Below are 13,444 nucleotides of genomic sequence, written 5' to 3'. Positions count from 1 at the left end.
ATATATATATATGCAACCCCTTTGCAACCCCTTTGCTAGGAACCCAGAAAATTATCTCTAGGAAAACAAGGCATGAACTCACGGAATTCTGCAAACTTTCGCTACACCTGGATTAGCAAACTGTTGTTTCCTGCAAAATTCCCCTCCCGTCGCCCCACCTATAAGCTCTCTGGGAGGGGCCAATCAGTAGCCACCTGTTTGCTATTTCCTTCTATGAGCCTTTTTCCAAAGCTGCTCCCTCCTCTTCTCAGCCCTACGCATACGCATGTCAGGGACAGCCTCCCTCTGTCCTCCTCACTGCTCCCTGACTCAGACGCCATCTGGTGACCAACAGGCCTCTCTAGTCCCTGCTCTGACTCTGAACACCCCCCAGGGTCTTCCTCAGCTTCCAGGGCAGACCCATAATGTTCATCGCTGTCAGAGTCCGCCAACAACTCAGCTGGCTGCTGTTGGGCCACAACACTATCCCTCACTGCAGGGCCATTCCCCTGGGTCTGACGCTCAGGGTGTGGCCTAGATGGGAATTGCTCATGGAAGGCCTGCACCAAAGCAGGTGCGTGCATGGAGGTCGCATCCTCCCAGGTAACATCCTCCGGCCCATCGCCCTTCCCTTCAACCAGCTATTGGAACCGTCCTTTCAGCCATCGGAAATCTTAGATACTGGCAACTTCGTACTCAGGCGGCTCCTCATTGTCACGAGGTTCTGGCTGGGGCTGATATGGTTGGTGAAGAAGACAAGCCGGCCATTCAGGAACAAGGAGAGATCGATGAAAGACCGGATGGACTCGCATCCAACATGACAATGTCAGGCGATAGGCAACCGGATTGATGACTGCTTCAACAGGAAACTGGCCAAGGTAACGGTGGTCTAACTTCTTGATGGTCTGATGGAAGGTATCTAGTGGACAGCCACACTCGATCCCCCACAGTCAATGCCGGCGTCGTGCGCCGAGACCTGTCCACGACTCTCTTATAGTCCTCCTTGGCTTCGCACCACTTGATGGACCGCCTGTAGTTCCGACAGAAAGTCCTTAGCTGCGGGGACCGGTGAGTTGATGGGTGTGAGGGGAAAGAACCGAGGATGATACCCTATATCGGCCAAGAAGGGCGTCGTCTGCGTGGATGTGTGCTGTGAGTTATTGAACGCAAACTCCGCCACTGCCAGGTAGTCCATCCAATCATTTTGCTGCTGGTTCACAAAACAGTGCAGGTACTGCTCCAAGATCCCAATCACTTTCTCTGTCCCTCCGTCGGTTTCTGGATGGTGCGCTGAGAACAAGCAGATTTGTACATCCAAGGCCTTCATCAGCCCTTTCCAAAACTGGGCTGTAAATTGCGTTCCTCTGTCCGACACGACCCTGTCAGGTAGGGTGTGCAACCTGAACACATGTTGGATAAACATGCGGGCGGTGGCACAGGCTGTTGGTAATCTCCGACACGGGATAAACTGCGCCATCTTCGTCAGCATGTCTACCACTACAAACACCGTGGTAAATCCAGAAGACAGAGGCAAGTCCATCAGAAAGTCCATAGAAATGGCCCCCCATGGTCTCTCGAGTGTCAGCAATGGCTGGAGAAGCCCTGGGGGGGGGCTCCCGTCACTGACTTGCCTTGCCGACACCGTACACAAGATGTGACGTAAGATTGTACGTCATGTCGTAATCGGGGCCACCAGAAGGTACGGGAGACCAGGTTCAAGGTCTTGAAGAGGCTGAAGTGCCCCGCCGCAGGATTATCATGGCACCGGGATAGAATAAGTCCCCGAAGTGGCCCCACTGGCACATAGAGTCTGTCTCGGTACCACAAGAGTTCATCGGTGAATGTCCATGGGGAGACAGACCCCACCTCTGCCTTCCGTTGTTCCACCCAATTGTCATCCACTGCGCTTCCCGTATCTGAGGCTGTAAGTCCACAGGCTCGTGAACCGCGGAGAAGGACTCTATGGGCAAAACTGTTTGGGGTGGAATCTGGTCTTTGGTACAAGAATACTCGGGTTTCCACGATAGGGCATCCGCCCTTTGGTTGCGCGCACTGGGGATGTATGTCACACAGAAGTTGAACCGTGCAAAGAAAAGGGACCACCGGATCTGGTGCTGATTCAATTTTTGTACGGTCTTCAAAAATTCCAAATTCCTATGGTCCGTCCGGACTTCAATTTGATGTCTGGCGCCCTCTAGATGATGCCTCCAGGCCTCAAATGCCACCTTAATGGCTAGTAACTCCTTCTCCCAAATGGTATAATTGCTCTCGGAAGAATTGAGTTTCCACAAATATTAAGTGCAAGGGAAAAAGGTACCGCTGGAAGCGTGAGCCTGAAGTAACACCGCTCCCACAGCGATATCTGATGCATCCGCCTCCACTACGAATGGACGGTGGGGGTCAGGATGCTTCAATATGGGCTCTTTCATGAAGGCCTGCTTCAAGGCCTGGAAGGCGTGGTGCTCAGGGGCATTCCAGTGAAACGGAACTTTTTTCTGCAGGAGCCGAGTGAGGGGCGCAGTCGGGGAAGCAAAGCCGGGGTAAAGGTCCGATAGTAGTTGGCAAACCCGAGGAGTCGCTGGACATCCTTCACTCTCCGAGGAGGTTGCCAACTATGCAAAGACTCCACCTTGCCCTGCTCCATCGCAATGCCTTCGGGAGAGATACGATGCCCCAGGAACTCAATGGTGGACTGCCAAAACTGGCACTTCTCCAGTTTCGCATACAAGCGATTCTCACGGAGCCGTTGTAGGATCAGGCATAGGTGCTGCCGATGACTCTCCCGGGAGGACGAGTAAATTAAAATGTCATCGAGATAAATAACAACAATCTGGTCCAAAAGGTCCTGGTTCATAAAATGTTGGAAGACTGCAGGGGCATTGGTCAGCCCAAAAGGCATGACTGTATACTCAAAATGCCATACCTGGTGCCGAATGCCATCTTCTATTCATCCCTGGGCCGGATCCGGACAAGATTGCAGGTTCCACGCAGATCCAATTTCGTGAAAACCGTATCCTATCTGAGCCACTCCAACAGTTCAGGAATAAAGGGCAGAGGATAGCGATTGCGCACCGTGATAGAATTAAGTTTATGGAGTCTCAAATCTCCAGTCTTCTTTTTGACGAACAAGACCATGGCAGACAGTGGCGAAGACGAGGGTCGGATAAAACCCCGAGCTAGGTTTTTGTCCACAAAGTCCCACAATACGGCCAACTCCAGGTCTGACATCGAATACAAACGACCCACGGGGAGCAGCGCGTCCGGAATCAAATCGATGGGGCAATCATATGGCCAGTTCGGTGACAATTGGTCTACTTCTTACATGTCTGCAAAATCTGATATGTTGGAAGGCAAGGACACCCCGGGTGGACTCAGCAGCTGGCCTGCACAGACATGACGGGTGTGGTCCACACATTGCAAGGCTGGAAAAGTGACAAGGTTCTGGGACCAGTAGATCTGTGGGTCGTGCGCCCAAAGCTAAGCCAAGCCCAAGACCATGGGCAAATGCCATGAGGCCAGAGGTAATGTAGAACTGGATGGTTTCCTCATGAGCCCGATGACCAGGCGCAAGGGTTGCATGACGGCCTTGATAGGCCCAGACTGAAGCACCCCGCCGTCAATGGTTTCCACAAGCATAGGAGGATCTACCAGACACAGAGGGACTGCATACTTGGTTGCAAATGCCTCATCCATGAAGTTCGTGGTAGCCCCGGAGTCAACCAGAGCATGGACCGGAATCCCCTGTGGGCTACTGGATGAGACTATTCGTGATGCCAGGATCAGGTGTCGGGGAGGCCCGCAAGTCACTGTCTCTCAGCATGGCTCTGAATTGGTGTGTGCCCGACCCAAGGTCTCCCTTATATTGGGTTTGGGGGCGTTTCCCGACAAAATGTTCTGGGGCTGGGGGGTAGGTCCAGTAACTGATGCCCCTCGTCCCTTCTTGGGGCAAAAGGCTGCCATGTGCCCAGGTTCTCCACAATAAAAACACAACCCCCCTGAGTGCCGTCTGTCTTTCTCCGTTATTGACGAGCGGGGTTTGGCTGCACCTAATTCCAGAACCACCCTGTTCTCCTGGGACGTGCGGCGACTTCACCACCTCTGCAACCGAGCATCAATCCGGAGACACAGGTGAACCAGTGTGTTGAAAGTTGGTGGCCTATCCACACGCACCAGTTCATCCTGCAATTCTTCCGACAACCCATCCTGAAATGTGTCCATGAGGGCTGCCTCATTCCAATTCAAATCCTGCAAGGAACCCCGGCCCTGCTTCAGAGTCTTCAGATGTCAGATAGCTGTCTTCTTTTTAATGGGGTCCTCATACATTAGCCTGAGGTGGTCACCGAACCCCCTGAAGTCATCCAGCAGAGGGCTAGCCTGGACCAACAGTGGGGTATCCCAACGAGCTGCAGAGCCGGAGAGCAGGCTAATCAGAAATCCCACTTCATCTTGTTCAGTGGGGAAATCCTCTTCTCTCAAACTGATAAACAGCTGGCATTGTCCCCAAAAAACCCGGAAACATGGCTTGGTTGCCATCGAATTTATCAGGCACCGCAACCGGGCATTTCCTCCGAGGCGATGATTGAGCAGTGTGAACTTGGAGCTGAGCCACCTGGGCAGCCAGCGCAGCTGCCTGTTGCGTCAGCTGCGCGTCTTCGGCACGAAGCTGCTCCATTATAGATTATATGTAAATCTGTTTTAAAAGGCAGGAAACAAACTGTTCTGTCCCAAGCCTCTAATTTATACTGACGCCGGCTTGGCTGTCTGCCACGACTAAGGAGGGAGATAAGCAACCCCTTGGCTAGGAGCCCAGAAAATTATCTCTAGGAAAACAAGGGCTGAACTCACGGAATTCTGCAAACTTTCGCTACACCTGGATTAGTAAACTGTTGTTTCCTGCAAAATTCCCCTCCCGTGGCCCCACCTATAAGCTCTCTGGGAGGGGCCAATCAGTAGCCACCTCTTTGTTATTTCCTTCTATGAGCCTTTTTCCAAAGCTGCTCCCTCCTCTTCTCAGCCCTACGCATACGCACGTCAGGGACAGCCTCCCTCTGTTCCTCCTCACTGCTCCCTGACTCAGACGCCATCTGGTGACCAACAGGCTTCTCTAGACCCTGCTCTGACTCTGAACAACCCCCAGAGTCTTCCTCAGCCTCCAGAGCAGTCCCATCGTGTTCATTGCTGTCAGAGTCCACCAACAGCTCACCTGGGCTGTATTACATATTAGGCAGATGTATTAGCCACTAAGCCACAGGGTCTCCTCCTTATCAGCTGAGCCAGGGAAATAGGTATGTATAACACAAATACATACGTGTGTGTGTGTGTGTGTATGTATGTATGTGTGTATGTGTGTATGTATGTATGTATGTATGTATGTATGTATGTATTTGTGTTACAACCCCTGGTATGCCCAAATATGGGAGGGAGCTCACTACTCCCCCTTTATTTATTTATATTTATATTTATATTTATATTTATATTTATATTTATATATATATATATATATATATATATATATATATATATATATATATATATATATATATATATATATATATATATATATATATATATATATATATATATATATATATATATGTTGTATTGTGCTGATAAATAAATAAAGGGAGACTAGTATAGATCTATTTCAAGCTATTTAGCTCTCATCAGCTAGCCATACCCTTACTGGGATTTGAACCTGGGCTGTATACATATTAGGCAGATATCTTAGCCACTAAGCCACAGGCTCTCCTCCTTTATCAGCTGAGCCAGGGAAATAGGTATGTATTTGTGTTACAACCCTTGGTATGCCCAAATATGGGAGGGAACTCACTACTCCCCCTTTCTGTCTATTGGCTCACTACAGGAGACCATCCAGGCAGAAAACCATATTTTTATTTTTAATGTTGCCTTTGTTATGTTTGTGTTGTATTTGTGCTGATAAATAATATATATATTCTACTTTCATTCGTTACTCCTGTTCTCTAACCAATGATTAGAGCCCAAAGTTTTCATTGCTAAGCGCAATATTGGTTCAGTGAATTTTGACTTGTTTCACCATTTTACTTGCTACCGTTGTTAAGTGAATCACTGTGGCTGTTGTGTTAGTGACACGGTTGTTAAGCGAATCTGGCTTCCCCATGGACTTTGCTCGTCAGAAGGTCGCAAAAGAGGATCACATGACTCTGGGACACTGCAACCGTCATAAATGTGAGTCAGTTGCCGAGTGACTGAATTTTGATCACGTGACTGGAGGATGCTGCAAAGGTCGTAAGCGTGAAAAATGGTCATAACTCTCTTTTTACACTGCCGTTGTAATTTTGGGCAGGCACTCAACAAGCTGTTGTAAGTTGAGGACTACCTGTAATCAGCTTTTGCGACCTTACAAGCGAAGTCCAGGGGAAACCGGGTTCACTTAACGACCATGTTACTAACTTAATAACTGCAATGATCCGCTTAACAAATGTGGCAATAAAGGTCGTAAATTGGGGCAAAGCTCTCTTAGCAATTGCCTTGCTTAGCGGCAGAAATGTTGGGCTCAATTGTGGTGGTAAGTTGAGGACTAGTTGTTTCCATTGTTGGTGCCGATACAGGTTGTCCTTGACTTACAACAGTTCATTTAGTGACTGTTCAAAGTTACAATGGCACCGAAACTGACGTGACCGTTTTTCACACTTACGACTTGCAGCATTCCCATGGTCACGGGATTTGCACTTGGATGCCCGGCAACGGGTTCGTATTTATGGCGGCTGCCGTATCCCAGCTCATGTGATTCCCCTGGGCATCTTTACAACTTTACAACCGTGTAACTAATTTATGAACGGCAGTGACTCACTTGACGACTGGGGCAAGAAAAGTTGTAAAATGGGGCAAAACTCACTTAACAAATGTCTCACTTAAGAGCAGAAATTTTGGGCTCAAATGTGGGACTACCTGTACATCTACCTTAAACATGATCTTCTTCTCTTCTCTTCTCTTCCCTCCACTCCTCTCCTCTACTCTACTATCCTCACTCCTCCTCTCTTTACTTCTCCCCTGTCCTCCCCTTCTCCCATCCCATCCCATCCCCCTCCCCTTCTCTTTTCTTCTCTTTTCTTCTCTCCCCTCCCCTCCTCCCCACCTCTCCCCTCCCTTCCCCCTCCCCTCCTCTCCCCTCTCCTTTTCTTCTCTCCCCTCCTCCCCTCCTCTCCCCTTCTCTCCCCTTCCCCCCTCCCCTTCTCTACTCTTCTCTCCCTTTCCCTCTTGCCCTCCCCTTCCCTTCTCCCATCACATCCCATTCCTTCCCCCCTCTCCTCCTCACCTCTCCCCTGCCCTCCTCCTATCCCATCCCTCCCCTTCTCTCCTCTTTTCTTCCCTCCCCTCTTCCCCTCCCCTCCCCTCCCCTCCCCTCCTCTTCTCCCATCACATCCCATCCCTTCCCCCCTGCCCTCCTCTCCCCTCCTCTTTTCTTCTCTCCCCCTTCCATCCCCTTCTCCCATCCCCTTCCTTCCCCCCTCCCCTCCTCTCCCCTTCTCTCCCCTCCTGTCTTCCCCTCCCCTTCCCCCCTCCCCTTCTCTCCTCTTCTCTCCCCTTCCCTCTTCCTCTCCCCTTCCTTTCTCCCATCACATCCCATTCCTTCCCCGCTCTCCTCCTCACCTCTCCCCTGCCCTCCTCCTATCCCATCCCTCCCCTTCTCTCCTCTTTTCTTCCCTCCCCTCTTCCTCCCTCCTCTTCTCCTATCACATCCCATCCCTTCCCCCTGCCCTCCTCTCCCCTCTCTTTTCTTCTCTCCCCCCCTTCCTTCCCCTTCTCCCATCCCCTCCCTTCCCCCCTCCGCTCCTCTCCCCTTCTCTCCCTTCCTGTCTTCCCCTCCCATTCCCCCCTCCCCTTCTCTCCTCTTCTCTCCCCTTCCCTCTTCCTCTCCCCTTCCCTTCTCCCATCACATCCCATTCCTTCCCCCCTCTCCTCCTCACCTGCCCCCTGCCCTCCTCCTATCCCATCCCTCCCTTTCTCTCCTCTTTTCTTCCCTCCCCTCTTCCCCTCCCCTTCCCTCCTCTTCTCCCATCACATCACATCCCTTCCCCCCTGCCCTCCTCTCCCCTCCTCTTTTCTTCTCTCCCCCCCCATTCCTTCTCCTTCTCCCATCCCCTTCCTTCCCTCCTCTCCTCCTCTCCTTTCCCTCTCTTCTTCTCCCCCGCCCTGCCCTCCTCTCCTCACTGATCTCCACCCCTTAGGACTTCACTTCTCGTGGCAATGAGAAATGGAGCCAGGCTTACCTTGGAGTGACCATCAGTGACCTCATCCAGGTGTTTCCTCCTCAACCTGAGGATCCGGAACTCTTCCTTGGAAAGCCGCCATGGCCGGTGGAGCCTCCCAAGGCTTTGCAGAAGGTCGTCCCCGTGACCATAAACGGGATAGTGTCACAGGAGACCGAAGGCCAGCAGCTCCAGAAATCCCTGGCCGCTTGGAGTGAGGTGGAATACTCCCGGGTGTTGGTGATCAAAAGCAGCCAAGGACCAGGCGACACCTGGAGTGCCCCTCCTTGCACCTGGTCCAGTTGGTGGGATCTGGCCAAAACGCAGCCCGAATCCCCATTCAACCAACAGTTCTGGGTTCAGAACTTGACCTACGAGACTTTATTAGATGTCAAGTCCTACAAGAGGGCAACCATTGAATCCGTGGGGGAGTTCCCACTCTTGGTTAGTCTGGTGACTGTGGATGGAGAGCTGCACTCGCTGGAGAAGTCCCACTCCCACCCCTAACCCACTGCAAACAGATCTCGTAAGACTTCCGATCGCAGCCAGCTCAGAAGTTGGCCTGTGCAAAAATCCTTCTCCCGAGGATCCTCACAGCGGTCCCGTTTTCAACCAGGCGGGAAGAATTTCACACGGCAAGAATTCACTGTTTGGGAAGTTTTAAGAGAACCTTTTCGCTGATTGGAGCTGCTAAAAAGCTCGCCTCTTTTGTTGTCGTTGTTGTTGTTAGTTGCGAAGTCGTGTCTGACCCATCGTGATCCCATGGACAACATTCCTCCAGGCCTTCCTGTCCTCTACCATCCCGGGAGTCCATTTAAGCTCACGCCTGCTGCTTCAGGGACTCCATCCAGCCCCCTCATTCTCTGTCGTCCCCTTCTTCTTTTGCCCTTCATCTTTCCCAGCATGAGGCTCTTCTCCAGGGAGTCCTTCCTTCTCATTAGGTGGCCAAAGGATTTGAGTCTCACCTTCATGATCTGGCCTTCTAAAAGAGCAGTCAGGGTTGATCTCCTCCAGGACTGACCGGTTGGATGGCCTTGCAGTCCAAGGACTCAGTGCAGGAGTCTTCTCCAGCAGCAGAGTCCAAAGGCCTTGCCTCTTTAAAGATTTGGGGAGAGGTGCGTGTAATTTTTCATTTAGCATGTCAGCTTTGGAATTTTGTTGGTCGCCAATATCGCCGTGTGAACAGTAGTGCCTCGAATAAAGAGCAAAGTTTTTAAAAAGCATCTCTGCTAGCAACTTTAGCTGGCCAGGATTTAATTGACACGGGGTGGTGGGTTGGATGAGTGTGAACTTCAGACGAAGTACAGGTAGTCCTTAACTTACAGCAGTTCGTTTAGCGACTGTTCGAAGTTACAGCATCACCGATAAAAGGGACTTTTTTTTCATGCAACCATTACAGCATTCCCATGGTCACGGGATCAAAATTCAGACGATTGGCAACCGACTCGTATTTATCACGTGATCTCCTTTTACGACCTTCTGACAAGCCAAGTCAATGGGGAAACCAGATTCATTTAACGACCGCGTTACTCACCTATCCACTGCAGTGATTCACTGAACAACTGCAATCTTCCAGTATTTGAGGGGCTTCCATAAAGAAGAGGGAGTCCAAGTATTCTCTAAAGCATCAGAAGGCACTAGAAAAAGCAACGGGTGGAAACTAATCAAGGAGAGAAGCAACTTAGGAGAAATTTCCTGACAGGGAAAACAGTTAACCAGTGGAACTACCTGCCTCCAGAAGTTGTGAATGCCCCAACACTGGAAGTCTTTTAAGAAGATGTTGGATAGCCATTTGTCTGAAACGGTATAGGGTTTCCTGCCTAGGCAGGGGGTTGGACTAGAAGACCTCCAAGGTCCCTTCCAACTCTGCTATTGTATTAAGAAAAGTCGTAACATGGGGCAAAGCTCACTTCGCAAATGTCTCACTTTGCAACAGAAATGTCGGGCTCCGTTGTGGTCATGAGTTGAGGACTACCTGTAATATGGGTTTGCGGGCACTTTTTCTCGTCTTTTTTTGAAGCGGAATTACGGTTCAAAGTGACAGATTTTCCAAGAGAAAGAGGAAAGAAAAAAAAGGAAGAAACTCCAAATGAATTACTCAACCTTTAAGGATTTTTCTACAGTCTCCAGGGTGGAAAAATTAAGATTTCTGGCCTGGAGTCCCACAGACACATGGCCATGATTTATTAGGTATTTTTTTCTGGAAACTGGTGCTTATTTACAGTTTCTGATATATATATATATATATATATATATATATATATATATATATATATATATATATATATATATATATATATATATATATATATATATATATATATATATATATATATATATATATATATATATATATATATATATATTAGTCTCCCTTTATTTATTTATCAGTACAAATATGGCTAGCTGATGACAGCTAATTAGCTCGAAATAGATCTATACTAGTCTCCCTTTATTTATTTATCAGTACAAATATGGGTAGCTGATGAGAGCTAATTAGCTCGAAATAGATCTATACTAGTCTCCCTTTATTTATTTATCAGTACAAATATAACACAAATATAACACAAATATATATATATATATATCCACGGTAGACAATGGATTCATTTAATGACTATGGTATTTGCTCAGTGACTGCCAAATTCACTAAATATCCGCCATAGAAATGCCATAAAATCAGGTCAATTTATGTAATGACCCATTTAATGACTTATACAACCATAATTCTGGGCTCAATTACAGGCGTAAGTTGAGGACTATCTGTATTGGACACAAACTGGGTGCGGGTGAAGAGCATAGCCGGACAGAATGGGATTTATAGTTTCACCCATTTACTGGGTGCCAGATTGGGAACCCTTTTAATACAATACAATACAATAGTAGAGTTGGAAGGGACCTTGGAGGTCTTCTAGACCAACCCCCTGCCTAGGCAGGAAACCCTATACCGTTTCAGACTAATGGCTATCCAACATCTTCTTAAAGACTTCCAGCGTTGGGGCATTCACAACTTCTGGAGGCAACTTCTGTTCCACTGATTAACTGTTCTAACTGTCAGGAAATTTCTCCTCAGTTCTAAGTTGCTTCTCTCCTTGATTAGTTTCCACCCATTGCTTCTTGTTCTGCCCTCAGGTGCCTTGGAGAATAGTTTGACTCTTCTTTGTGGCAGAAGTTCTCTACACTAGCCAAACCTAATTCCTTCAACCGTTCTTCATATGTTTTTGTCTCCAGGCCTTTAATCATCTTGTTGTTCTTTGCACTTTTTCCAAAGTCTCAACCACTTTTATGTAATGTGGTGACCGTAACTGGATGCAGTTATTCCAGGTGTGGCCTTACTAAGGATTTATAAAACGGTACTAAGACTTCACGTGATTTTGATTCCATGCCTCTGTTTATACAACCAAGGATCGTATTGGCTTTTTTGGCTGCCGCTGCACACGGCTGGCTCATGTTTCACTAATGGTCCATTAGGACTCCAAGGTCCCTCTCACAGTTACTGTTTTTGAGCCAGGTCTCACCGAAGCTGTCCTTGTGCCTTTGGTTTTATCCTGCCCAGATGTAAAACCTTGCTTTTCTCCACAAAATTTCATTTTGTTGGATAGGGTCCATTTTTCAAGTCTGTCATTTATTTATTTATTACTAGTGGATAGCCCAGTGTTGCCTGGGTATTTATTTATAGGGGGGGAAATGTCCAGACCAAACTTAATTTCTAATGTTTGATTTTCCCCCTTACCAGAGGGAGCCCCCCTTGTGGAGTACTTTGAAGTCGTTACCATGGCAATTCCACTGTGCTGTACAGTAGAAGCCATTTAACGGCAGTACAATAGAAGCCATTTAAAGGCACAAGAGGCTGCACCTTAACAGAACACACACTCCAAGGTGTGTTAGGGGTGTCTTACCCCCACAGTATTTTTCTCCAGAGATTAAGTCATCTATGTTTTCCAAGGCACCTGAGGGTAGAACAAGAAGCAATGGGTGGAAACTAATCAAGGAGAGAAGCAACCTAGAACTGAGGAGAAAATTCCTGACAGTTAGAACAATTAATCAGTGGAACAGAAGTTGCCTACAGAAGTTGTGAATGCCCCAACACTGGAAGTCTTTAAGAAGATGTTGGATAGCCATTTGCCTGAAACGGTATAGGGATTTCTGCCTAGGCAGGGGGTTGGCTAGAAGACCTCCAAGGTCCCTTCCAACTCTACTATTGTATTGTATTGTATTGTATTGTATTGTATTGTATTGTGTACCAAGTTTGGTGGAAATTGCTTGAGGCATTCCAGGGTTATGCTGGAACACACACACACACACACACACACACACACACACACGGTCAGAAAAGTCATAAAAATGGGGCAAACCTCAACAAATTTCTCACTTAGCAACATAAATTCTGGCCTCAGTTGTGGTTGTAAGCCAAGGATTTTCTGTTATTCTGCTGCCTTCCCGCTTACCGTTTTTTTACACTGCAATTGTACATTTTCAACACTAGAGGGCAAAGTGGTTCCATCGCTTTCCCCGAGCTGCCTCTTTGAAGGAATCCCCAAATCCCAAATTCTAATCCAATGTGGCAGTTTCTCCCCTAATTCTCCTACATTTGCCCCCCCCCCCCGCGCCTTATTTAGAAGCCATGAAATGATTATTATTCCTATCGTCAATGATTGACTATTTTAACCTTCCTGGAAACTTTTTGCTTAGTGCCATGAAAAATTCCGTGATACCCAGAAGGTCTGTGGCTATTTTAATTTCCATCCTCCCCTGACCTTTAAGGAAAACACCTACAAGCCAGTGGGTGGGATTCAGACGGTTCGCACCACTTCGGGAGAACTGGTTGTGAACTTTCTGAACAGTTTGGCAAACTGATTGTCAGAAGAAATCATTAGGGCAGAAAACCGTTTTTTTTGTTTTTTGTTTAATTAAGAATTTTTAATAAGTTTTACAATTATCACCCCCCCCCCTTACCCTTCCCTCTTCCCACTCGACCTCCCCCCGACCTCCCAAAGCAAAATACAGGGTATAAACATTTAACAACCATACACTAACATAAGCTAACTAATTTTAACATATTACTATTCTTGTGCTTTAACTCCCCCTTTATTAAACTAGCTTTGAATAAATTGTACTATTCCTTATGCCTTCATTCATAAGCTAACTGAAATTTTTTAGTCCGGTATTTGTTTTGAATATAGTCAATCCATCTTCTCCAGTCCAGCTTGTACTTCTCATTTGAGTGGTCCTTC

The 13,444-nt window shown here is 47.8% G+C and overlaps 1 protein-coding gene across 2 annotated transcripts in view; it reads left to right on the top strand.

Moving 5' to 3' along the window:
• LOC309394889 (granulocyte colony-stimulating factor receptor-like) overlaps positions 1–9,091 on the top strand; it is a 64,349-nt gene extending 55,258 nt beyond the window's left edge. For both annotated transcript variants that reach the window (XM_081958560.1, XM_081958559.1), the window contains exon 16: positions 8,190–9,091. In XM_081958560.1, the coding sequence (XP_081814686.1) occupies positions 8,190–8,717 (528 nt within the window). In that variant the 3' untranslated portion in view covers positions 8,718–9,091. The remainder of the gene's footprint in view (positions 1–8,189) is intronic.
• The last annotated feature ends 4,353 nt before the right edge of the window (positions 9,092–13,444 follow it).

The sequence above is a fragment of the Natrix helvetica genome (assembly GCF_964273705.1).
Source record: "Natrix helvetica genome assembly, chromosome: 1".
Taxonomy (NCBI): Eukaryota; Metazoa; Chordata; class Lepidosauria; order Squamata; family Natricidae; genus Natrix; species Natrix helvetica.
The sequence above is the reverse complement of the archived record's forward strand: the minus strand, read 5'-3'. Positions and strand labels throughout refer to the sequence as shown.